At 38.3% G+C, this 27210-nt stretch overlaps 1 protein-coding gene across 6 annotated transcripts; it reads right to left on the bottom strand.

Annotated features, from left to right (window-relative positions):
- Positions 1–1657: 1657 nt before the first annotated feature.
- Positions 1658–26286, bottom strand: rpgrip1 (RPGR interacting protein 1). Of its 6 annotated transcripts, none has more exons than XM_046833902.1 (25): positions 26008–26286; positions 24958–25070; positions 24819–24869; positions 24575–24671; positions 24306–24433; positions 20914–21007; positions 20291–20404; positions 19342–19447; positions 19178–19201; positions 17107–17253; positions 16793–16866; positions 16367–16572; positions 16175–16281; positions 16037–16087; positions 15622–15801; positions 15366–15483; positions 14722–15231; positions 13740–13861; positions 6787–7008; positions 4766–4826; positions 4595–4689; positions 4203–4392; positions 3484–3568; positions 3167–3294; positions 1658–3091 (listed from the first exon to the last, which is right to left on the bottom strand). In XM_046833902.1, the coding sequence occupies exons 2-25, from the start codon at positions 25022–25024 to the stop codon at positions 3003–3005; spliced, it is 3066 nt and encodes a 1021-aa protein (XP_046689858.1). In that variant the 5' UTR covers positions 25025–25070; positions 26008–26286; the 3' UTR covers positions 1658–3002. The 6 variants fall into 6 exon arrangements, 5 of the variants coding, with proteins under 5 accessions (XP_046689858.1, XP_046689861.1, XP_046689859.1 ...); XM_046833905.1 differs by having other exon boundaries at positions 16175–16260; XM_046833903.1 differs by having other exon boundaries at positions 16367–16554.
- Between the last annotated feature and the right edge of the window lie 924 nt (positions 26287–27210).

Here is a 27210-nt window from a genome sequence, read left to right as displayed (position 1 = left end):
GATCCCGGGTTCTCGCCTCAAGCCCCGTGCTAGGAGTTCCTGGTCGCTGCATAACACTTATGACAGATACGTTCCTCATGGGGAGGGGGGGATGGTCATGAGTGGCAGTTTATAGCTCTGAAGCATTTCCTTCCAGACTTAAAGGGTCATCACGTGTTGTTCGTTTGGACAACTCTTTGGTGGTCTCAAAGCAACCACCAGGGGGGTCTGTGGTCTGGCCTCCTGTTCAAGCTGGCATGTCAGATCCTCCTGTGGGCCCAAGGTAAGCTACTCTGATTGAGGGCAGTGTATATCCCAGGCCACTTAAACAAGGGAGCCGAGGCCCGGATGTGGTGTAGCAAATTTGGGAGAGATTTTACCGAGCTCAGGTGGACCTGCTTGTGACTCAAGAGACATTGCACTGTCCTCTCTGCTTCTCCCTTACACCCCCAGCCCCTCTAGGGCTGGATGCCTTGGTACAGTCTGGGGAGTTTTGGAGAGAGTTGGCCAAGATAGAGTCCATCTCCTCCTGGTGGACCAATGGTGGCCAGGCAGACAGTTTTTTTTTAACACCTTCCATGGGAGATTTCTCTCAGGAGGGATCTTTTTTCTCTGGCAGGGGGCACAATAGTACACCTGCCAAGAGCTGTGCAAACTGTGGCCCCTAAATCCAGAGATCCCTCCCCGAGGAGGTCATATGCCGCAAGATGGCGTCTGTTCATGGCATGGTGAGATCCGCACCATTTGGATCCAGTTAACTGTCCTGTAGGGGATCTTCAGGCCCTCTCTGTGACCCCTTCTTCCTGGAATTTACTTCAGGCATGGCCAGTGCCTTCCCCTAACCTAAATCAGGGTATGTTTCCAAGTTACACTCGGTCATCCTACAATCTTTTATGCTCCAGGCATTCTTCTCTCCTCCTTTTTAGCCCCCAGACCAGCTTAACCAACATTGGACATATACGCCACAGAACGAAATTGTGGAGGAAGTCGGAGCAGCTGTTTATCTGCTATGGTCCTTTGAAGAAAGGTCTCCCTGCGATCAAGCAGACACTCAGCAGACGAATTGTGGATGATATTTCATTCTCTTATGAGTCCTCTGGTCTCCCCTTTCTTTTCAGAGCTCACTCGCCTCGGAGTGTGGCAGCCTCATGCATGGGGAGGTCTTGAAGGGCACCTAATTTGTATAGGAACCTGCTTGTGGGCCCCTGACTTAAAAGTAGCTAGAGGGGCCCCCCTGGCTTAAACATAAATTGGAAGGCTGCACCATCAGATTTGGCTCAAGTGCTGGATAAGAACGTTTTTATTAAATAAACAGGCAAATAATCTAAATTGACAAATCAGAAACGTGATACCGGCTATAGTCAGGGGATTAACAAACAACAATACTAGGGAATATCCAAAAATAAGTAACATGAAACAGAAACGAGATCAGAAACTTGGGGAAACATTAACCATGAATATCAACATCTTGATATTCATCAATTGACAATGATACTACGAAAAAATTAGTACATGCACACACAATAAGTAAACAACATGCCAACACAAGGACTCAGTAGTCTGAGCTGACATGCACTTAAATAGATAAGGGACATGTTCACACATGGCTTTTAAACAGATGGAGCATCCGGTTGTCTGCTCATATGTGCACAAAGAAGAAGTAAGAAAAAAATAATGGTAAATTTAAATGAATTATTTTATTAGTAAATTACTGGTACTCTATAGGCATCAAGGACATACAGTTTTTCTCGATTTTATTGAGATCGCTATCCTTAAGTAATCTGTCAAGTTTTTTTTTTTTTTGGGATAAATATGTAATGAAGTGGAATGACTTATTCTATTATCCACCAAATAACCACAAAAACCACAATAACACACTGTTTATGAATAGACTTTTTTTTCTGAATGTCCTACAGTATGAATTATACTTATGTAATTATATACTATAATTACATGAAACAAAAATAGACTGCATTTTTATCTAATTAAGCCCAGATACTCAATTAAACTGGTAATTAATCAACATCTCCTTTAACAGATAAATAGCTTTTACCAGCCCTTGTTTTTTATGAACAGGCTCTGTTGGACTCTAGTGAAGCAGAATGCCCCTTGGATGTTCCCTCCACAGGTACATTGAGAGTACCATATTGTCAATAATTTTAGATTTTTTGCTTTCTGATTCTGAAGCCAAAAGCCTTTTGGTCATCAGATGACTGGGAATTGTCTTTATAAAAAAGCATGACTGGCTCAGGAGGTTAGAAGAATCAGCTCCTACTTAACATTCCACCAACAGTGAGTTTTCACTGTTTTTGACTCCAACATCAAATCAATAGAATTGATTTCAGTTAACTCACATCGAATGCCATTTTATCCATTAGATTTGCAAGAGACTCTAAGCACTATAACATTTCACTTATTTCAAGCACATCATTTATATGACCCTTTTAGACTGTCACTTTTAGGTCAAAATGGAAGTAATATATTTGTCAAAATATCACTGCCATCAGTTTACATTTTACATATATAAAACATCTATTCTGAAAACTGCTCTCTGGCTTTAGCACATATTGCTAATTCTACATATTCAATCAATTCAATGTGGTGTCTGTTACCACTTGTAACAAAAGCCTGTACCCTTACTTCCATTTCCTAGGTCATAATGTTGCATCTACATTGCGCTTGGTAAGATATGAAGAGACTGTGAGTGGATGAGAGATGAAGGATGATACTGTTTTGGTACATTGTGTATAAAACAAATTAACACATTACATTCATTGCCTTTGGTGGATGTTTTTTCATTCAGAGACTTATAAAAGTGCTTTGAAGTTTCCATCAATAAATAAACACTAATGCTGGTTTATTAGGATACAGACTAAGACTTATTTATTACTTAAGAATTTATTTTTAATTTTCAAATAAACAAGATCAACAACTTTGGTCTCCTCATGTTGATATATTACTCTTTTCTTGCCTTTTCCTTTTTTTCCTGTTCTGTGTCTTTCTTTCCACTCTTAGCTGGGGTGCTAGCAGGAGATTCCTTTTAAAGTTTGTGCAGCCTCTAAAGAAACTCTCAGCCGCCCCACCACCTCCTGATCACGATCCATTCTGACAACTAAGAGAGAAAACCTTAAATTAATTTATGATAATAAAGTCATGCCCCTAAATATAATTTAAAAACAACACTTACTATTAATTTGGCATTCAGTGACATCATTTCCTGTAAGAAGTAATTCCTGCAAGTCTAAGCAGGCATGGCCAACATCCACACATTCTTCTTCCTCATTCAATGGCTCACTTACCACAGTGAACTTTAACCTAAATTAATAGTAAAAAAAATTTGTGATTGTGTTCTGCATTTTTAAAAATCTGGATAATTTTTTGCTAACAATGTTTGTGAAATGATGTTACTTATATCTAATAAATTTTATATCACTCTCCTCACAGAGAATGACATTATAATCCCTATGACCCTGCCCATTTTAATTTGTCTTAATGTTAGCTCACCTGCTCTGATCAGCATCACTCCTTTCCAATATAGTATAGAGATACTGTTTTAGATTAACAGCCTCTATTGAGTCAATGTGAATGACTGAGAGAAAGAGAGAGAGAGAGAGAGAGAGATGAGTTTGAAGGAGTGAAGAAGTATAATGATGTTAGGACTTGAAGGTAGTAACTGTTTACATCAAAATGTCTTTACAATATCATATGTAGGTTCCTGCCTTTGCATTTCCAGAAATCATATGATAACCATTTTGCAAATATTATGTATATTATTCATTAATAATACATTATTTGTGTCTACATATGGTTTACATACATATATCACAGCCCTGTGTGTATTGCTAGTTGTTGTTATGGGAACAAGGTTGTGAAGAGATGTATACTTTAATTTTGCCACCTACATTTTGTGAACACATAATGTGACCACTATTAAATTGTTCTGCCTGAAAAATAGAAGATCTACCGTTTCCTATATTGTTAATTGTAAACATTACTTGTTTGTCACAGAATAAAAAGCAAAACAATCATAAGTGATGCCCTGCTAATTTCAAGATGGGCTAAACATTTAATAGAAATTCAGAATAAAAATGGCTTTTTCTGTAATGGCTTCTAATTTCACGTTATGATTCAACCTCCCCCTAATGTAGACATTAACATGTATATATTGTTAATATGTTAACAAGCTATATGGTAATACATTATTACTTAAATGTAAACTGTACTTCTGCTGAAGTTAAAATGTATTTCTTCCCCCTCTGTTGGTTTTTGCAAAGAAGTGGGCGTCTCGGTGGTTTCAGTAGGTATGCCGAAGAGTCTGTACTCCACATAAACTTGCTGCACTGATTGGTCTAAAGCAACACTCGAGGCTGGGTCAAACAAAAGTGATAAGATCTCAACTTTAAGTCTGTAGCCCTGAAAGAGCAAATAAGAACATTAAATTAATATATTTACAAATATTTAAAATATTGTTTTAATATAATATCTACCCAAATATAGTATACTACAGAAGATGAATAGCATGTAGTGTGTATGTAATTTAGTGATTGTATTAAAAAAAATATTTTATCCCTAATGCTAAATTAATAAAGTTAAAACACACAAGTATTTTTAGTACCTCTTTTATAGGTTTTTGAGGCTGGGAAATGATAACATCACTATCACTGGTGGTGAGGGATTCCAAAGACTTTAGAACTTCACTGTCCATTTGATCTAATGAGGTGAAGATTTATTTATTTGCAGCCAAAAACGAATTATTTAACCAATGTAAAAAAATATTGTTGCTTACTTTGCAGCTGTACAGACGGTGATTCTTCTTTTACCTTCTCATAGTCTTCCTGTTGTAAAGCCTTTTATTAAGACATTGAAGAAATTAATTAAATATAGAAAATTGAAACTGCATTATATATATACAGTGGAACCCGGTTATGTCGATGTCCTAGGGGGTCGCCAAAAAGCGTCTAAGTAACCGATGAACGAGATAAACGAAAATCAAAATGGCAGCAATATATTAACGTGCTTGAAATTTCTTTATGTACATGATGTGCGTTAATAAATGAGAATGTGCATGCACGTGTTTTTGGAGGGTTTTTTACACAACAGCGTTGCCACGATTTGTTTGATGAAGGCATGCTATAAAAATAACTACAGTACATGTTTGTTAACTGTCAGGAATCCACCTGCCACGCCCCCTTTGGCCACCTACAGCGTGGCAGGTGCTTTCTCGGCTGCTTTCTCTGAAGCTCCCGGCTTCAATCGCGCACATATGGTGCTCGTTTAGCATCATCACCAGCTCTTATTTAAACTTCCACACTCTCACCGTCCGTTATTGTTGGTATATGTTGGTTTACGGCGGTCGTTGTTATCGCTCATGCGTATCCCGGTACGTGCCTTCCCACCGGCACTCTCTCAACGGCTGCGCTTTTCTTCCCAAAGTGCATCGCGGCTTCCCCCCGATCCTGCCGTTGTTCATTCTATGCTTTTGCTGCTCATCCCACGTTCTCCCGTGTGCTGTTCAGCGCCGCGCTTCTACTTTCGCCTCCCGTTCATCGCATAACATTTACCAACAAAAGGCATATGTGCACTAACTAACAGCAGAGATTCACCAGTATACAATCCAACACCTGTAGCATCTGTAAGGTTTGATTTTTCCGCCACTTTCCCGAATTCTTCTGTGGCTGCACGATGCCGATCAACATAACTGACTTTAAATGGCAAATTTTCCCCCCTTGAGCTCAAGATATCAGGGTTCGGTGACATAAAAAAGTCGACATAACCGATAAAAAATGCTAAGACAAAGCGAGAATTTGGCGAGAATTAAGCGAGAGTTTTTGAACGTCGACTATTAAGTCGACGTTCAAAAACGTCGACTTAATAGGGTTGTCGAGTTAACCGAGGTCGAGATAAGCGGGTTCCACTGTATTAGGGATGCAATGAATATTCGGCCACCGAAAATTTTCAGCCGAAAATGGCCCAAAAGTGCATTTTCGGTTTTCGGACGAAAGACTTTGATCACCGAAAAAACACGGCTGAAACAGTTTGTTTTGATGACGCAAACAGAAACCGCGGCCTGCACGTGCATGTCTGAAGCAACGTGTCTGCGGTGTGGACGTATTTCAGTATATCTGAGAAAGACCCACGGATAGCGATTTGCAAAACATGTAATGCAGAAATTTCATCTGCAAAGACTTTCTCCATGTCGGGTTTAATTTATCACCTGAAATTCAAACATTCCGATCGCAATGCTGAATATGAGAGGAACGCGGCACAGAAAAGCAAAACCCCTCCGAGCATGCGCACTCCGTCTGTGGCGGACGTTTTTGAAAAGGCAGGAAGTTTTGCAGTGATATTGTTGTATTGTTGTATCTTTAAGCAGTTGCATTTGTTCTGAATGCACTTTGTTTTTATGAAAGAACATATTTAATTTTACAACCTTTCAGCAGGCCAGAGGGCCTGTACATTATTATTTAATGTACACATGAGTGCACTTAAGTTAAACATTAAAGTTTGAATTTTTATTTATTTTATCCTGTGCATTGTTGCAATGTGCTATAAATAAATATTTTCATAATTTGTAATTGATTTATTCTTTGAAACTTTAATATCAATTTATGCAATTGAAATGCCTTGATTTTAGTAAGGTTAGTAGACAGTCATAGACATAAATGTAATGGTAATAATAATTGGCATAATTTATTTCGGTGTTTCGGTTTTCGGCCAAGAATTTTCATTTCGGTGCATCCCTAATATATTTATAAAACAACAACACGTGGATGGTGTAGACATAGTGCAGAAGAAAAATATTGGTACCATTGAAAGATGACTTGAGCTCCTTTGTTTGTTGCTTGTTGATGTGTGATCAGAAACAGGCAAGGCAAGATTGTGGTTTAATGACCCTTTGCTTTGGTTGTAACCTGAAAGCTGTATATATTTGCTTCCTGGTTTTCTTGGTGGTGATTTTGGTGCAGGAAACAGGGGTTGTTGTGATTTTGCAAGACTATGCACTTTGAGTGGTAGAGTGGAAGACTCTAGCTAAAACAAGAGAGTGAACCTCATTTTTTACATTAGGCATGAATGGATTTATTTACATTTACATTTGCAGCAATTAGCAGACGCCCTAGTCCAGAGTGATGTACAAAAGTGCTTTTCTAAATGATTTCTATTTCCTACATCTATATGCGATCAAAATGAGAGAACAATTTATAAACAATTGAACAATTCTGAAATAATGTCATCTTCACTGTTCAACAGTTGAAGGAGTTTTTGTCCTGTCTATACCATGCTACCAGAACACCTTTTCCACAAATTAACTAAGGCATTAAAAAAAAAAAAAACATTATTTTGCAGAAAACACACTGATCAAAATTAGAGAACAACAATGACTGTAGCATGGAAAAAGAAAAAATTTTCTGAAGGTTACAACAGTCAGCAATTAGTAGGAAGTGTACAGGCCTCTGCTCTGAATGACTTCAGCACATCTGCGGCCACAGGACAGCACTAGTCTCTCACACTGCTCTGTCACCAAGGATTTTCCAGAGGTTCTCTATTGGGTTGAGATCAGGACTCTGGGCAGGCCATGTCAATATTTCAATGTTTTCAGTTTCAAGGAACTGCTTTACCCGTTTTGCTGTGTGACATAGAGCGTTGTCCTGCATGAACACTGTGGGCTGATTGGGTGATGAACGCATGGAAGGAACCATATGTTGTTGAAGAAGGGTCTGATAAACATTTGCATTAACTCTGCCATGTAGCTGTAATAAGCCCTATTCGGACGGGACTAGATTTCCAAACGACGTTTGAGTTAGAATTTTTTTCAGCCGACGTCTGTCATTTCATGTATGGATTCGGACGGGACTAACATCGCCGTGTTTATTACGGAGGTAGAAGTGTCTGTGTTTTACATGTAGGCGTGGCACAAGACCACATGTTCAGGATGCGTGGATTGCATATGGTCATGTGACCGATCAATAGTAAAATGGCGGCGAAAAAGAAAGAGATTTTTGTATTTCTTCGCAGGGTAGCAAACACATTTACATCCATTATTGGTGCGCAGAAAGCAGAAATTTGAATACCGGTGCGCTAGGGTTAGTACGGTAGTTCACGTTGAACAAAACACACAAGAAAACGCGTTTTGGAAAAAAACATTTCGCCAATCACAGACATTCGCATTCGGACGGGATTAGATTTCTCAGAAGACCGCCGAGTTTGCTGAAAAACAGTAGGTAATTTGCTCTGGAATTTTTATAGAGATCTTGTGAGAAAAAGACAGACATGGAAAATTCGGACTTGATTTAAATCACAAAGTACCTCTGTGAAACAGAAATTTCTCTAACAACCCCCTGTAAAACTAGTCCCGTCCGAATAGAGCTTAAGAGGCCCAACTTCTGCTGCAGAAAACATGCCCCAAACCATGACACTTCCTCCTCCACTTTTCACTGACTTCTTTACACACTTTGGGTTCAGTCTTTCTTCAGTTTGTCGCCGAACATAATGTTTCCCATCGGACCCAAATAAATTAAACTTGCTTTCATCACTGAAGTGAACTTCGGACCAGTTCTCCTCTGTCCACACAACATGCTCCTCAGCAGAGCTTAGTCTAGCCTTTTGATTCTTTCTGCTAATGAGAGGTTTGGTCACTGCAGAGTGGGCTTTCAGTCCAAATGCTCTTAAACATTGAGAAACTGTATGACGAGACAGATCCTTACCCTGTTCAGCGCTGAACTGGTAAGCAATTCCAGCTGCAGTGTGGAAACGACTGCCGATTGAGATCCTCAGCAGTATCTTGTCCTCTCTTGTATTTGTCTTCCGTAAACGACCAGCCTTCTTGGTGGACTTGAATGAGTTTGTGATGTAAAGATTCAATATTCTTGAAATCACAGATTTGAAACGACCAACTTGTCTTGCTATGGCTGATAGGGTCCTCCTTTTGGCCTTCATCTGGACAACCTGCTGCCGGCGGCTTTCAGTCACTTTAGAACGGCCCACCATCTTGCAGAGTCAGTGAAACTGGAAGTTAGGCTGCCAGTTAAATAGGGGTTTACAGATAATCAAGGAAATTAGCACCAGGTACCAGATTAACACCAATAACTGGGAGGTATCTGAAAGTGTTCTCTAATTTTGATCAGTGTGTTTTTTGCTAAATAATGTTTTTTTTTTTTAGAAATTTGTGGAAAAGGTGTTCTGGTAGCATGGTATAGACAGGACAAAAACTCCTTCAACTGTTGAGCAGTGACGATGACATTATTTCAGAATTGTTCAATTGTTTATAAATTGTTCTCTAATTTTGATCGCCAGTGTATTTGGCATTCATGAAAATCCTTTACATTTAAAAACTTGTACTTTTACCCCATCTACAAACTCCTGAGCTTATGTAAAAACTAGCATAAAGACTTATTCATGTAAATTAGTTAAAGACTAATGTTTAGTCTTAATGATTAAAAAATTAATGATTTTTGATCAGTCTGAAAAAGCAACAAGAAGAATACAGAGTAGAATACAGAAGAATACAGAGGAACTGTTTGGTTATTTCACTGGGTCACCAGCTTGATGCAGTTATTGCACAAGTGACAATGTCAGAATAAACCTTGCACTGCATTAAAAACAAATATGATTCTGTTATGGAAATAACTGCATGGCCTCCAAAAATATTGTCTGTGAACACAGTTTGCTGTGTTATCCTTAAATGTAGGTTAAAGTTCTATCATGCAAAGTAGGAGTCAGGAAGAACCAGGAGTCATGTGGAAATAAATTAACTTAATTCATTGATAAAATATAATTCATTTGTACTATTACTACTTTTATGGCTAAAAATATTTTCATTATCTTTTTTCTCTTGTTATTCTACTTGAACATTTGTACTACTTTCACAAGCCACAATTTTTGACATAGAATACAAAACAATAAAGGGCACTTGGGCAGATTAGAATTGCATTTGCCATAAAGCAATGCTTAAAAAAAAAGTGCATTTTCACTACTGTATATGGATATATAAAATAGTTCCTTAGTCCAGCCTTCCCAAGATTTAAGGCCTTTTTAATTCAGATACACTAAATAATATTTAAGCATTATTACTTTACCCAGTGTTGGGCAGTAACGCATTACCGGAAACGCGTTTACAGTAACCAATACTGTAAAGCGTTACTTTTAAAAATAAAGTAACTTTGTTACCGTTACGGTATGGTGCGTTACCCGTTACTTTTTTAAATGAATTAATTTCGGCTGAAGTGTAGACTACAGCCTAACTTGCTTACAGCAGCGTCGCATTGTAGGATTGGTGGATAAACCACTGTAAACAGGAAGAAGACACACTGTAGGATTGGTGGATCACCCTCTGTAGACACGAAGAAGAAGCGCTGTGGGCGTCTCCGCTAATTCAGGTCTGTGCGGCAGTAATGGCGAGTCGAGGCGAGAGCAAGACGAGTTTCTCAAAGTGGAAATATGCTCATTATTTCACTTTAGTTGAGTATAAAGACAAAAACTTTTAAGTCAAATGTAAGCTGTGTCTTTCTGGTTCGAAGCTCGTATCTACTGCGATAAACAGTCGAAGCTCCTCCAGGAACGCCATGCTAGAAGCTAGAAGCTAGAAGCGAACCCAGTGTTATGTTGTACATTGTTGATAGTTTTCATACTTCAGTGGTGAAAGGAACATTTTTAAGGGCTCAACACAACAGCAGAAGCCACTTTAGTTTTTGATTGTGAATATATTATTCAGCTTGTTTTGTTATTTATTTCAGAAATCCTTGTGAGATATTCAGTTTTTGCTGGTCTGACTTAAATAAAATAGTGTTTAAAAATTACTTTGTGTTTAAGTCAGTTTTGTGTTTGTATAGACCATAACGCATAAAAGGGCATCAATGGGAACATTCAAGAAGGTTCTTTAAAAAGTAACTAAAAAGTTACTTTTAACAGTAATGCATTACTTTTTGGTGTAAGTAATCAACAAAGTAACTAAGTTACTTTTTGAATTAAGTAACGAGTAACTGTAACTAGTTACTATTTTTTAGTAACTAGCACAAAACATTGACTACCTATAATTTGGAGTATGATCATGGAGGGGTCTGAAATTGTCATCGTAGGTGCATGTCCACTGAGAGACATAATCTAAAAAAAAAAAATCCAGAAATCACAATATATGATTTTTTAACTATTTATTTGTCTGATACAGCTGCAAATAAGTATTTGAACACCTGAGAAAGTCAATGGTAATATTTGGTACAGTAGCCTTTGTTTGCAATTACAGAGGTCAAACGTTTCCTGTAGTTTTTCACCAGGTTTGCACACACTGCAGGAGGGATTTTGGCCCACTCCTCCACACAGATCTTCTCTAGATCAGTCAGGTTTCTGGCCTGTCGCTAAGAAACACGGAGTTTGAGCTCCCTCCAAAGATTCCCTATTGGGTTTAGGTCTGGAGACTGGCTAGGCCACGCCAGCACCTTGATATGCTTCTTACAGAGCCACTCCTTGGTTATCCTGGCTGTGTGCTTCGGGTCATTGTCATGTTGGAAGACCCAGCCTCGACCCATCTTTAATGCTCTTACTGAGGGAAGGAGGTTGTTCCCCAAAATCTCGCAATACATGGCACCGGTCATCCTCTCCTTAATACAGTGCAGTCGCCCTGTCCCATGTGCAGAAAAACACCCCCAAAGCATGATGCTTCACAGTAGGGATGGTGTTCTTGGGATGGTACTTATCATTTTTCTTCCTCCAAACATGTTTAGTGGAATTATGACCCAAAAGTTCTATTTTGGTCTCATCTGACCACATGATTTTCTCCCATGACTCCTCTGGATCATCCAAATGTTCACTGGCAAACTTAAGACGTGCCTGGACATGTGCTGGTTTAAGCAGGGAACCTTCCGTGCCATGCATGATTTCAAACCATAACATCCTAGTGTATTACCAACAGTAACCTCGGAAACGGTGGTCCCAGCTCTTTTCAGGTCATTGACCAGCTCCTTCCGTGTAGTTCTGGGCTGATTTCTCACCTTCCTTAGGATCATTGAGACCCCACGAGGTGAGATCTTGCATGGAGCCCCAGTCCGAGGGAGATTGACAGTCATGTTTAGCTTCTTCCATTTTCTAATGATTGCTCCAACAGTGGACCTTTTTTCACCAAGCTGCTTAGCAATTTCCCCCGTAGCCCTTTCCAGCCTTGTGGAGGTGTACAATTTTGTCTTTAGTGTCTTTGGACAGCTCTTTGTCCTTGGCCATGTTAGTAGTTGGATTCTTACTGATTGTATGGGGTGGACAGGTGTCTTTATGCAGCTAACGACCTCAAACAGGTGCATCTAATTTAAGATAATAAATGTAGTGGAGGTGGACATTTTAAAGGCAGACCAACAGGTCTTTGAGGGTCAGAATTCTAGCTGATAGACAGGTCTTCAAATACTTATTTGCAGCTGTATCATACAAATAAATAGTTTAAAAATCATATATTGTGATTTCTGGATTTTTTTTTAGATTATGTCTCTCACAGTGGACATGCACCTACAATGACAATTTCAGACCCCTCCATGATTTCTAAGTGGGAGAACTTGCAAAATAGCAGGGTGTTCAAATACTTATTTTCCTCACTCATTTTAACTGATATTGGAGTGGCCTTCCACTTTATGCCCCAGAGCTCATTTATATCTGTGCTACTCTGTGGTTCTCCCTTTTAGTTATGCAGTTAGTCTCTGCTTGCATTCTAATCACAGTGTACATTGTCAGTGTATATTTTTTCGCTCTTTTGAGCTGCACATGCTCCTGAGTAGCCAGTGACCCTGTCCTCTAGTGCTTCTGGACCTGATTGATTTATCCTGATCCCTAAAGAAGTTCTCATCAATTGGATGCCGTTCTCTGCTGGTGAGGAAGGGTTCACATTGACATTTTTTATTTTGAAAAATTTTAGTTACAATGGCTACAGACTGCAGTTGCCACTAACAATTTTGCATTCAAGTCTGCATTAATATAAAGCTGATAACCTTAACAATGGTGACATTTAACAAATGAATACATGGTATCACCCAGAAGAGGATGCTTTCTAAAGTCTTTTTCCTCTCAAGGTTTCTTTTTTAAATCGTCTCAGGTTTTTAATTGTCACCGCCACTACAAAGCTAAAATAATACAGAAACTAGCTAGCAATACCCTAACAAGTCTCTGAAGGCTCATATTTAAACCTATCAACCAAGTGGGATTTCAAAGCAACTACCTAGTCATACCCTAGGAACTACGTGGAATATCACATTATTCACAAAGCAGCCACAGATTATCATATAAACTACACAGTAGCACTCTCATAAGTAATTGTAATACAGTAATCCCCTTTATCGTGGTTTGAATCTCGCACTCCCGGTTTATCATGGAATTGCATTTGCCACATAACTAATTTGTTTGACTGATTTTCCCGGTCTCTCATGGATAGCATGATAGACCAAAAAACTTATAGGGAATTGTTTTTATGGGTTTTAATGTTGAAATAATTAAATGTATTAATAAAAATATAATTATTAATTATACAATGAAGTAAAATGTTAATACTACCATTTTTGGGGTGGTGTCCGTTTATCGCGGCTTTTCGTTTATCACTGGTGGTTTTGGAACGTAACTACTGTGATAAATGTGGGATTAATGTACCATAATATTCACTGTGCCTAGAAACCACTTCCAAAATTATTTTGTTGGCTGTTGAACCAAATAGCTTCAGTTTCTTTAGAAACCTAATTAATGAAGCTTTATCATCAAAGCAGTATATATCAGATATAGATTCTGCAAATGGTATTTACCTCAGGCTGTGTGTGACTCCAGTAGAAAGCTGTGTGTGAATCTGTGTGAATATCTTTTGGCTCCTCTTCAAAGAATAGGCGGACCCAGAATTCCAGGACCCCTATTATCTCTCCCTTGGATCCTATAAAATAAAACTAGATCATCAAATAAATTGCAGTAATGGATCTGTTTATATAAAAATTACAGGAATAGTAGGTGCCTGATAAAATAGATCAATCAACCTTATAAAATGATCATACAATGTTATTAAGTCACATTCCTTAGTTAGAAATTTAAACAACCAACTTTATACATTAAAAAAACTTAAATACATCAGAATGATGAAGACCATTTTTGTTGAGATAATAATAATAATAATAATAATAATAATAATAATAATAACAATAATAATAATAATAATGTGACTGAATGCTTACTTCTCAAAGTAATAACCACAACAAGTGAGTCTGGCAGTTACATTTTCTGTGCTGTAATTCTTCTTAAAAAGCACTATGTAAATACATTTGAACAAATATTAAGAAAAAACAGACACCTTTATTCATTTAACTTCTGCCTGTGTCCTGCATTTTGGGTCGTTCCAGTCGCACCCTGACATATAATGTATATTTCCAGTGAGGAACTGTCACTCACTCACCGTCCGATCTACGGTTCATTCTGGTGGTCATTCCTGGACTACCTGTGTTTCTGAGTATACCCGTTTTCTGGTGCATGCTTCTACCTAGCTTCTGTTCGTTTCCTAATACTGTACTAATAAACGTCCTGTTTGTATTCTGGTTTCCGATTTTTGATCCTAGTGTAACAGGAACACAGTTAGGAAGGCTGAATTTTCTCCATCAATCATGGTTCTTTCACACTGCTCTGAATTAGTTTAAGACTTGATTTAGGACTTAGGACACTGCTAGAAATGGGAAACATTTCTTTTTCAAAATGGTGTTTTCATTAGGTAGCATACAATGACAATGACCTCATTGTTCCTCTTACCTGTAATGTTGACTCTCCCTTTCACCTTTTCTCCTTTGTGCAGTATTGCTTGCCTGAGGGGAATGCTGGATCTACCTTGGGTTATAAATTGTATTCCTCCTAGTGACTGATGTACTTCAATATGTGCGAATACCTCTTGAGTCTCAAGCATGGTGCGGCTGTTTTCAGTAAGAACAAAGCAGGATGTGAAGCCATAATTTGGCTGTGTCCCTGAAACCAGTGGGGTTGAGTGCATTTCAAAGTCAAGGACTGTGTAGGTACAAAATGTCACCAGGTCTGGACCACTGGCATCCACAACTCTCTGCTCTCTCATAAGTCTCAGTCCCATAGGGGTGAACGTGGCTCCCATGAGATTGATTTCAAGCAAGGATTCACCATCCTGGAGCTGATTCAACATGGTATTCCCTTCCTTCATCTGGGGTAACCCTTTCTCCATCCCTCTCCATGTGTTTTGCTGTGATATTATCTGATTGTAGTTTCTAGGATGGTAAGTTAGATGTTTTAACTGAGCTAAGATAATAAGTACAGAAAAAAATTGGTAAACCCAGTGTTAAAAATAGGTAGCAATTTCAAGCATTGAACACTTTAATCAAATGTATATTTCTTCAAAGATTGCAGATCTGCAGTATTCTCACAACTCTTACCTTTCAAACTGTTGATATGAAGAGATCTATTTTTCAACAGTTTGTCTTTTTCATTGACCTCCCTTCTGTTCCATTCCCTTTCCCTTTCTGCTCTCTCCTTCTCTATCTTCATTTCAGTCTGCCAAAGTGGAGCCTTTGTCATTTATGTTATTATTAATTTACAAATAATATACATAATAATGAAGAATTCTCTACAGTGTTTGTGTGTGTGTGTGTGTGTGTGTGTGTGTGTGTGTGTGTGTGTGTGTTTAGTTACCTGCAGGTCAATATTGAGTCTATGCTGCAATGCTAACAATTCCCGAGTTTTCTGAAGCTCTAGTATGGTTTCTGCATGTGAGGCTTGTAGAGCAGCCAGCTCTTGTGATGGATCCTTGACCTTCTCATTACTCTCCAGGACCGTCAGCCTCTTAAAACTCTCGTGCTGTAGTCGAAAAGCCTAAAAGAAAGAAGTGTGTGTGTGTGTGTGTGTGTGTGTGTGTGTGTGTGTGTGTATATATATATATATATATATATATATATATATATATATATATATATATATATATATATATATATATACACGTAGAGAGAGAGAGAGAGAGAGAGAGAGAGAGAGAGAGAGCAAGATTTAATGTAAAAAGTGCTATTTGCTAAATAGAATGTAAATGCTGTTTACAAAGAAGCAAACCAACCTTAATTTGCATCAGAACTTCGCTAAGGTCTTCCACATCTATGTGAAAATCCTTTGATGAAAAAAGTACAAAGGTAAGGCTAACAATATGTGCCATTACATAAAAAATAAAACATTTCAAGACAAAAATCACTTTTACTTTTGATTCTCTGTCTAGTCTCTCTTGTAGGGATTTCACATTCTGTCTGTACTGTAATGCTTCTTGCTCCAGGAAGGCATGTTTTTCTATAAGGGTAGATGTCATGGCTAAATGAGAAAACAATTGAGTTATGGAACATTGCTGCAATAATAGGTGATCCGTGAATTCTTGTTTACATTCGAACATGCTTACCTCTTTCTTCTGCTCTTTCCACTTGAATCCTATCATTTTCTTGCATCACCCTCTTGTTTTCCTGCTCCAGTTTTTCTCTCTCCCTTTTTTCATTTTCCAGCTTTTTCTCCAGTTCCAACATATCAGCTCTCCAGGGCTCCACTTCCTGGCTATCAATGTCTTTTTCATTCTCATGTTCATTATGGTGGCTATGGGCAGACAGAGTGCTGTGATGCAAATCAGTAATTAGTTCAGTATGATTACTTGTGCTTTAAACTTGCATAGTCTTACTGCATTTAAATGGCTAGTGTGAAAAATAGATCAAATTATTTTATTTGCAACAGTAAAAAGCTGCCAGTATTGTACTTAATACTTGTGTTAATAGTGATGCAATAAAGTTTTTGATTATCTATTTAAAAAGCAGTATGTTGCTGGGAGTAATCTCACCTAAGCAGTAAAGCATTATAACTTTTCTTCAGGAGATTTCTCTCTCCTTCAATGTGTAAGACCCTCTCTTGAAGCTAAGCAGAAATCATATATGGGTTAGATAAATAAATTAAATTAAATTCTTTTAATTGTGTAAATCTTTTAACAATGAACATTGTCCCAAAGCGAATTTTCTTAAAAAAAACAGATTACAATAATGATATGTTACAATGTGATGGCATTATAATGGATATGTCTTAACTAAATGTGGGTGTGTTATATAAAAAAAAAAAAAAAATGAATTCACTAATATGAATGTGACATAACTGCAGTACCTCTGCTAAGCTGTGCAGTGCAATAGTGGCACTGTTAAGCTGACCTTCAAGGTCCAATGCCCTTTGTTTTTCCTCTTTTAGTAGTTCATTCAGCTGCCCCACTTTTCCCAGCAATGTCTCCTGGTTTTCCTGTAGTGACCGCTGGCTCTATAGTATATATGCATAAACAAGCAGCAGAACAAACGCATCACAACTTATTACTGCTAGTAAAGGTCACAAAAAAGGACACCGAAAATTCATGTCATTTCTATGCTAAATAACGAGAGAATAGCATATACAGTGGAACCTCGGGTTACGAACGCCCCGGCATACGTATAATTCAGGTTACGAATCGCAGTTCATCAAAATTTTTGCCCCTGGTTACGAACAATATATCGGGATACGAACGTCGCTCACCAAAAAATCGCAGGCAAGTTGGTTGTTTTTGCTCTATCCATGCAGCTCGTCACATCAGTTAGCGTCCTGTGTCCCTAGCGAGAGCATCGTGTTACTTATCCGCTTGAACTTTTCCCGGCGGCAGCGTAACAACTCGTTAGTTGATGCTCGTGGAATGATGAGATGGACAACATTAGCCAATGCATAACCACTTTACTTGTTTTTATGAAGATAGATTAGCAGGGTTACAGTCTTTTCCAGTACAATACCCATAATGAATTTCACTCTGGACTTCAATACCAACTGATAGTAGCCTTAAAGAAACAGCTCTCATTTTCCCTCTAATGCAACAATTGTCTCAGCGTTCGTGTTAATAACACTGTCTTTAATATTCTATAATATAATATATAATAATATATAAATAATATAATATAATAAGATTCTCCTTCAAACAATAACTCTCCCTCCTCCCCTTCTCTGACGTCGTCTCCTGCAGCGAGTCTTCTCAAAGGAAAGTACCCGGTAAAGATGTTTTCCTCTTTTGTATGTTTTTATGTGGTATGATTTTAATATAACATGTTAAAAGTAAATAATATTAGTGAATATTGGCTTTATTTTTATTTAAGTAATATTTTTGGTTGTCCAGAACGAATTACCGAAGTTTCTGTTCATTATTATGGGGAAATTTGTATCGGGATACGAACTTTTCAAGTTACGAATAAAGTACCGGAACGAATTAAATTCGTAACCCGAGGTTCCACTGTACGAACAAACGATGGCATTGTAGAACGAGATCATAAGATAAAGGCAAAAACAAGTCGCAACACAATACCAATCAAGAGTACTAAGTCTTGGTAATGTGAAATAAAGTCACAATGAATATTTGCTTTGCAGTAGAAGTGGTCTTCATGGAAGAATCGGACCAAAAAGTCATACCTCCAAGATGGAAACAAGGCTACTCAACTATGCACAAAGCATTGGAACTGGGGTGCAGAAAAATGGCATCAAGTGTGAATCGAGATTTAAAATATTTGGATGTAAATGGAGGCAGTTTGTTTGCTGGAGGGCTGGAGAGCAATACAATAAAAAGTGCCTACAGGCAACAGTAAAGCATGGTGAGCTTTCCTTGGAACATAATGGCTGAATTTCTGCAAATGGAGTTGGAGATTTGGTCATGAATCATGGTGTCCTCAAAGCTGAGAAATACGGGTAGATAGTTATACATCATGCATTATCATCATGGAGGCATCTGATTGGCCCCACATTTATTCTGTAGCAAGACAAAGACCTCAAACATACAATCCCTTTGGAATTAATTCTTTAGAATTCTTTAATGTAGAGAAGAACAAGATGTCCTGGAAGTAATGGTCTGGCCTCCACAAAACCCTTTTCTTAACATCATCGTGTCTATCTGGGATTACCCAAAGAGACAGAAGGATTTGAGGCAGCCTACAGTCACAAAAGAGCCATGGTTATTTCTTCAAGATGTCTGGAACAACCTACCTGCCGAGTTGATTCAAAAACTGTGTGCAAATTGTCAAAGAGCTAATGCTGGCAAAGGCTGGTCATACCAAATGTTGATTTTATTTGGGTTTCTGTTCAGTTCATTTACTTTCCATTTTTTCATTCATAAATATAAACTAATAACACTTCAATTAACACATCATACAGCAAGGCTTTTTTATTATTAACTCACCTCTTCCAGCTGGGTCTCATAAGCCTAAAAAAAAGTAGACTGTAAGAACATTTTTGGTAAACTATATTACTTATATTATCTTTTTTGATGTGGGTACCTCCACTTCTCTCTAACAATATTTTCAACAGATTGAATACATTTATATTACATTATCCAAAACTCACCTGTTTTAGATCTGTAAACTTATCCTTAATGACCAAAAGAGCAGTCCTTTCAGTAGACAGCTGTTTCTTCAGTCTGATCACATCTACATTATCTTTTATGGTTAGTCTGCAATTAATACATTTAGATTTAATAAATTATAGAATATTGCTCCACCATTTTTTTGCATACAGTAGACAAAATTGTTTTACTAATTTGTAAGATACACTTACTTACTTTCTTTCGGCTTCTCCCATTAAGAGTCGCCACAGCGGATCATCCGTATTCATGATCCACATGTTCGATTTGGCACGTTTTTACGCTGGATGCCCTTCCTAACGCAACCCTCCCCATTTATCCGGGCTTGGGAAAGGCACTAAGAGTGCACTGGCTTGTGCAACCCTAATGGCTGGTTCCCTGACCGGGGATCAAACCCAGGCCGCAGCGGTGAGAGCGCCGCACCCTAACCACTAGACCACCAGGGAACTTTATGTATGTATACACCTGACCATCATACCCATGCCTCAACCTCTTGACACAAAGTACAGACCTGTATATAATATGATTATAAATTCCCTTCATTGGAACAAAGAAGCTGAAACCTGTTCCAACATAACAATGTCCATGTGCACAATGTCCATGTGTATAAAACTTCATGAATATGTGGTTTGCTAAGTTTGGAGTTGAAGAACCTGACCTGAACTGAAAATTCTAGGGAATTAATTGGTATGTATTTAAATGTGCATTCACCTGATTTCTGTGCATACCCTTACTGATGCTAAATGGACAAATACCCCCTTGCTCCACAATCCAAAAGCCTTCACCAGAAGTGTTTACTATAACAAATTTGCAGCATGTTGAAGCCACATAACATGTAATGTTCAGGTGTCCACAAATTTCAGACCATATTTTTTGTGTTGTTTATTATATCCAGTGCTTTTAGTTTAAAACAGATAGTAGTCTTTTCATTACCTGAGTAGATCAACTTGCTGTTTGTGCATTTCTTCCATAGGGTCTTCCGGTCCTTTCTCCTTGAATTTAAAGGTCTCGCTGATGGATTGAATAGCCAGCTCAACAGTTTTTAGCCTAAAAAAGTTGTGGCTCAATATGACTAATTATGCAGAACAGAGCAGAGCTCTACTAAATACAAAACATACAGAATAAAATGCACTTGACAAAAGATAAAAGATAAAGTAAATTAAAGCGTTACTCTAAAATGTAATAATTAGTATCTAATATAGGATTTAAGGGTGTGAGTTGTAATGGGTAAGGAAATTGTTCTTATGTGTAATATTATAATCACATATTTGCACAGAGGTTGCACAAAAGTATTGAAAATGCACACACTGGGCCATATTTTTTAAGCTGTAAAGAGGCTGTATAAAGGAATATGCCTAAATTATTAGAATGGGTATTACAAAAGAATTGTAGTATTTACAAAAAAAAAAAAAATGTTATAAAATTATGTAATACTCCTATTCCTGTGGGTGAAAATGTATGCACAAGAATTCATCCTAACAAACAAGAATGTTTTTGAAAAAAATGTAATGTAAACTAATGTAAACCTTGACTTGATCTACATTAAACAGTTATACCTTTCATTCTGGTCTTTGTAATCATCGGTGAAGCTCAGCACCGGGGCTGTTTGAGTAGTCTGAGTGACTTCTCCTTCTCGTTGTACACCTCGTCCTTAAACACAAGACATTCAATACATATTAACAGTACACTGGTGAAATCAGTTTACTGCAACACTGACTACAACAACATTTTTAAGTAAGATTACTATTTTTTTGGGGGACTTTTGGTTTTAGATGTTGTAAAGTGGAAAAACCTAATCCTAATTTCAAGACCCATTGTAATGTTGTAAAAATAACAAGAACAGAACCTTTAGGCTATCCTAAAGACTAAATGATTGATGATTGACAGGTGCTTTCGAGCTTGTTTCAGCCAATGGAAACTACTTCTAGATTTTAATTAGTGGTGCTAAACCAACTAGAATCAAGAGCAAAAATGTGACTAAAATTTAAAGTATACGACAATTCATTGAATACTGTCGGTTGGCTATGTCAATATATGTCATATATATATATATATTTATATATATATATATATATATATATATATATATATATATATATATATATATATATATATCCATCCATCTGTCTAAATCATATATATACGTATATATGAATTAGGGCTGCAGAACAGTCAGGGTGACTGGCGTGAAACTCCTCCAGGAGCACTGGGTCCAAGACGTCCTGCCTGGCAACCCAAGAGCGTTCCTCCGGTCCGTACCCCAGGTACGTAGAGATATTCCAGGGTGGAGCCCCTATGGCGCGAGTACAGAATCTCTCGGACGGAGAACACTGACGGCTGATCCAGCATCTCCGAGGGAGGAGGATTGATGGTGATTCCAGGGTCCTCTGTGGTAGGGGGTGAGAAGGGTTTCAGGAGTGACACATGGAAAGTGGGATAGATGCGGTACCAGGGAGGGAGTTCGAACTAATAGGCCACTTCATTGATTCGCCTCATGACTTTGAATGGCCTGATGTAACGGGGACTGAACTTCTTGCAGGGCAGCCGAAGGGGGGCCTCCGATCTCAGAGGAGCTGCAAACCTCCGGGTGGTCCTGAGGGCTCTTTGGAGCTGTGTATGCGCTGACTCCCACACGCGTACACTTTCCCGAAACCAGTGTTCCACTGCTGGGACATTGGATGGTTCATCTGTGCAGGGAAATAGCAGGGACTGAAAGCCTAGCATGCACTGGAATGGGGTCAGGCTGGTGGCTTCCTGGCGCAGGGAGTATCTACAGCTCCATCTGGCCATTACTCTGTGGGTGATACCCAGATGACAGGTAACCCAGAGGAGCCGAAGAATGCCTTCCACACGTGGGACGAGAACTGGGGGCCACGGTCATTGGCTGAAATTCTAGAACACGTGGTGGAATAGCGCCTCTGCAGTCTCCAGGGCTGTGGCGGCAGACCTGGGAGGGAAACCAGTCTGCAAGCCTTGGAGAAGCGGTCCACAGCCACTAGGATGCAGGTGTTTCCATCGGAGTTGGGCAGACCCGTAATGAAATCCACTACCAGATGGGACCATGGGCGTTGCGGGGTCGGCAGGGAGACCAGTTTTCCCGCTGGTAAGTGATGCGGGGTCTTTGACATAGCGCAGACAGAGCAGCCTTGGATGAATCTTCCTACGTCCCCGCTCATCCCTGGCCACCAGTAGCGTGCTTGGACCAGGACAGGGGTCTGTCTTCTACCCGGGTGGCTGGAACCTGGGGCCTTGTGGATTGACCTCAGCAGGGTTTGATGGCAAGCCTCGGGAACGAACGTTTTCCCCTCCGGGAATCTGGTGGGGGCTGGCTCTCTCTGCGTCGCCGTCCAGATCTCCTCCTCTAAATCCCAGATAATGGGGCTGAGGATTAGCTTGAAAAGAACAATGGGTTCGGGGTCCGTGGGATTGTCATGGTACAGGGCATTGGCTTTGCTATTCTTGGAGCTGGGACAATAATTGATTGTAAATGATTGTAAGGGAGAAATAGGGCCAATCTGGCTTGCTGGAGGTTTAGGTGCTTGGCTTCTCCCAGGTATTGGTGGTTCTTGTGGTCTGTGATCACTGTAAAAGGGTGTGCCGCCCCTTCCAGCCAGTGATGGCACTCCTTAAACGCCAGCTTGATGGCCAGAGTTTTTCGGTTACCGATGCCGTAGTTCTGTTCTGCATGGGAAAGCTTCCTAGAAAAGAACGTACAGAGTCGAGGAGGGTTACCAGTCTGTTGGGATACTAGTGTGGCTGCTCAGGGGATCGGGTCCGGGCGTGGTTGTGGCAGGTGGTGTAGGCAGTTTTTCCCGGTTAGCTCCACTCGAAGACGTCACACGGGTTCCAGGAGAATTTAGGTGAGTGTCGGGCCAGCCAGGGATGTCCCAGTATGATGCTCACCATGGAGTTCTCGAGGACCAAGAACCTGATCTCCTCACGGTGGAATAAGCCCACCTGGAGAATGACCACCGGAGCACAGTATTTCACCCAACCACGCCCTAAGGGTTTCCCCTGGATTGTCTGAACCCAGCTGAAGGTGCTCTAGGCACTCTTGGGATGAAGTTACCTGTGGAGCTGGAATCAACAGGGGCAGAGACCAGAAGGGAGAGCAACGAGTTCCTTGATGGGATCCAAGATGGGTACCGGATGCGGATCAATCGAGGTAGGATATCGATTAAATGTCCGATCTTCTGTCATGCACGTATCAAGAGTCGGAAACTGGATATATAATATAAATATTACAATTAACCCCATTAATTTTTCTTTTTAATTATTCTGTTTATACTTTATATTAATACTTTATAATTTTATACTTTATTTGAATTTGTATTTTTTTTTCTTTTATCTATTATCTATCAATTTTATCTATTATCTATTCTATTTACATATTGGACAGTTGTAAGAAGCATTTCACTACATGTTGTACTCTGTATGAATGTGTATGTGACAAATACAATTTTAATTTGAAATTAAAGTTGATAACTGACCATACAAGTAACAATATGCTGTCAGCAGTTTGGTAATTACAACAATAGACAATGCTAGCTTTAGTTTTTAAGTGGTAGTTAAGTGGTAAAAATGACACCACCTAGCTGACAATGCCTATAGCCCTTAACTACTCAAATGTATAAATGAGAAAAAGTGGATTTTGCTTTACATAAGCATGTCTGTTAAATGGCATAAATGTAAATAAGTCCTCTGCACTCGACCAAAAATAAAAAAAATCTTCCCTGTCTACATCCAACATAATTTGAATTCATGCATATTCAAAACTCACAAACAGGCTTCATTTTTTGTATGTTTTGTACTGAGATTCATAGTTATTTGAAAACCCATTCCATTATAAATCCCATTTTCTATTAGGACTAAAGTAAAAGTAAAATATATTGGAAAATAATGATGCTTAAAACATTGTTGTTTTTAAATGACAAAATCTTCTTCTCACTTATGCGTGGAATCTCTAAAGTAGGTACACGATTCTTCAGCTTGCCAATAGGGTCATGAGCATCAAAATGTTGACCCCAAGCAAAGCAAGAATTCCCATTCCTCATTTTTGACAATTTACTGAAGAACCTTACAGAGAGAGAAATACAGAGAATAAATGCTTAGCTTTACAGTACATGTCTGGCTTGGAAGTTGTGTGTGTACATATGTGTGTTGATGTGTTGTGTGTTTACATCTGTGTGAGTGGTAATGATTTTGTATATATTTAACCTTTGTAGGTTCTGTTCTATTATATGAACATGTTGTTTGAGGAGTGTGGTCTCCTTCTGTAGACAGAGATATTGGTCCTCAAGCTGTTTCCATGATACTTTGGACAAAAAAAAAGTGAAACAAATCTCAATTATTAAATGTATGCACCTCAATCTCAATTATATTATTATCTCAAATATGTATCCCAATTATTGTTTACTGTCAGGTAGATGTTACTCCAGAATTATCTTGATTTTTGTCTTACCATGACTTTTTAGGACCTTTGGCAGTATTTTTGAGGACCACACATCTTGTCCTGAATGTTAGACAAAAATTACAGTTATTTGAAGGTGAAAACATGAATATTAAATAAATGTCTATATTAATATCTAACGCACAAACACCTTGAATGACAGGCATAGATGCTCCTTTTAGACCCACATCTCTTACTGGAATATCTATAGCTGCCATCCACAGTCAGTGACAGTTTTTTTTTTTTTTTTGGTTTATGCAGTGTCTAGAACACAGAGACACATAAAACTATAATAATAATTTTCTTTAGTAAAAAAAGCAAACAATAACAATCCCAATTCCACATTTTGGGAGCTGTGTAAAATGTAAATAAACATAGGACACAATGATTTGCAAATCTCATAAAACAGACCAGGTTTACTGACCAGGTTTAATGACTTATACAACAAATTTACCAGGTTTAATGACCAGGTTTACCACTGTTTAGCATCCCCTCTTCTTTTAACAACAGTCCATATACTGTACATCTGGGAACTAAGGAAACCAGTTGCTGGAGCTTTGGGAGAGGGGTGCTGTCTAATTTGAATCTGATTCTCGATTCCAGTCCTGGGTGTTTTGTCTTATTTTTCATTTCATGATCTGCCAAAAGTTTTTAAATGATGAAAGGTCTGGACTGCAGACAGGCCAGTTTGATACTCTTTTACTACAAATCCATGCTGTTGTAATAGATACGGATGAGGTTTATCATTGTCTTGCTAAAATATGCAAGGCCTTCCTGGAACAAGACATCTTCTTTAAGGAAGCAAATTTGGCTCTTAAACCTTTTAGGATTGATGGTGCCTTTCCAGATGTTCAAGCTGCACCATACAATCAGAGATGCATGCTTTGGTACTAAAGCCTACAAATATTAAAAGAAATTAAATAAATGTATAGGTATTCTAATTTCTCTATGAAATCATGTATCATATCTCTATGTAAAGTTAGGATTTTGCTTTAACAGATATTTTCCGGTTGATCTTTCCCTTACTTTCTTGAGTCAAGTAAAAAAAAATTATCTGTTTTTTTTTTCTCCAACAAGGCCATGTTTATTTAAATGAAGGATGGGTAGCAGTGTTGAAGCAAGACAGGAAAATTGATCAATTAAAAGACAGTGGTAGCAAGAAGAAGTAGACAGTTTGAAGACCATTTAATTTTATACTTACTGTTATTGTAGTTGAAAATATTCCTGTAGCCAAAAATTGTCATCATTATAATGATCGGAACAGTAGCCTTTTTTAAATCCAGTTACCTATCTCTTAATCACTCTTGTAACCCACTGAAAATTTAGTTTTCTTTGTAAATACTATTTTGTTTTCTCTTAAAGCAATATTTTGCTCTTGCATCAGTTTAATGCAAGATGTTTCTTGTTACCCCATGAAAGACTCTGCTCTATGACCACAAACTAATCTGTTTAGTAATCTCTATCTACTGTGCCTCCTCCTGCTGTGTGTACTACTTTGTAATCTCTCTCCCCACAGGTGTCTAGCATATGGTCATTAGACTGCACTGACCTAATAAGATTGTAATCCATGCCCTACCGGGAAACCATCTACAATTCATGCTTTAATTCAAAATTGTTTTGTAAACTGTAAAGAAATTGAATATTAAAAAAGGCTAGGCAAAAAACACCAATTAACACCACTCTTGGTAAAATATTATATCAGTCCTCATTTGCAATCTAAAAAAATCTATGTCTATTTCCAAAAGAAACAACTAAGGATTTACAATACTTGTAGATTAATAAACCTAAAATAATTTCAGAGAAAGTGGATAACCCTAGATTTGGTATGGTGCCCATGACACTGGTTTAGGTATCCCATGAAAGTATCTCAAATAATACTGGAATTGTTTTCTTAATTGATATAATTTTAATTTGGGCTGATTTGCTTGATTGAAACTGCTTTTTGCTTACATGCATGTAAAGAAAAGAACAGAAGGTTTACAGCACTAATCAGATTATGAAGGGTTCTCTCTCTCTGTGTGTGTGTGTGTGTGTGTGTGTGTGTGTGTGTGTGTGTGTGTGTGTGTGTGTGTGTGTGTGTGTGCGCACGCATGTGTGTATACTTAATAAGGCACTGTATGCCAGCAAGGCAGTGTTTTTATTAACATTATTGCTTGAAAACTTCGAAAAGATGCAGGTTAAACACACAGTTGTCATGTGTTTATTTAAAAAAAATAAAGATATGAATGAATTAATAAATATAAATTATATGGTTTTATAAATTATAAATATAAATTGTATAGTTTAATTGTATAGCATCCATAATGAGACAATACCAGAGATGACAGAGTCATATCATGAGGAACCAGAATCAAAAGGTAAGTCATCTTCTTCTAAGTCACAGTGAATTGCATAATTAGAAATA

Source organism: Silurus meridionalis, chromosome 21 (genome assembly GCF_014805685.1).
Source record: "Silurus meridionalis isolate SWU-2019-XX chromosome 21, ASM1480568v1, whole genome shotgun sequence".
In the NCBI taxonomy this organism is placed as follows: Eukaryota; Metazoa; Chordata; class Actinopteri; order Siluriformes; family Siluridae; genus Silurus; species Silurus meridionalis.
This window is presented reverse-complemented; position numbering and strand designations above follow the sequence as displayed.

Excerpts from the sequence above, each read along its gene's own strand:
- rpgrip1 (XM_046833902.1), bottom strand. The coding sequence starts at position 25,024 with ATGGCAGCTATAGATATTCCAGTAAGAGATGTGGGTCTAAAAGGAGCA. Across the intron at positions 24,870-24,957 it reads ATCTATGCCTGTCATTCAAG|GACAAGATGTGTGGTCCTCA; the intron begins GTGTTTGTGCGT and ends TCTAACATTCAG. Across the intron at positions 20,405-20,913 it reads TACAAAGACCAGAATGAAAG|GCTAAAAACTGTTGAGCTGG; the intron begins GTATAACTGTTT and ends CAACTTTTTTAG.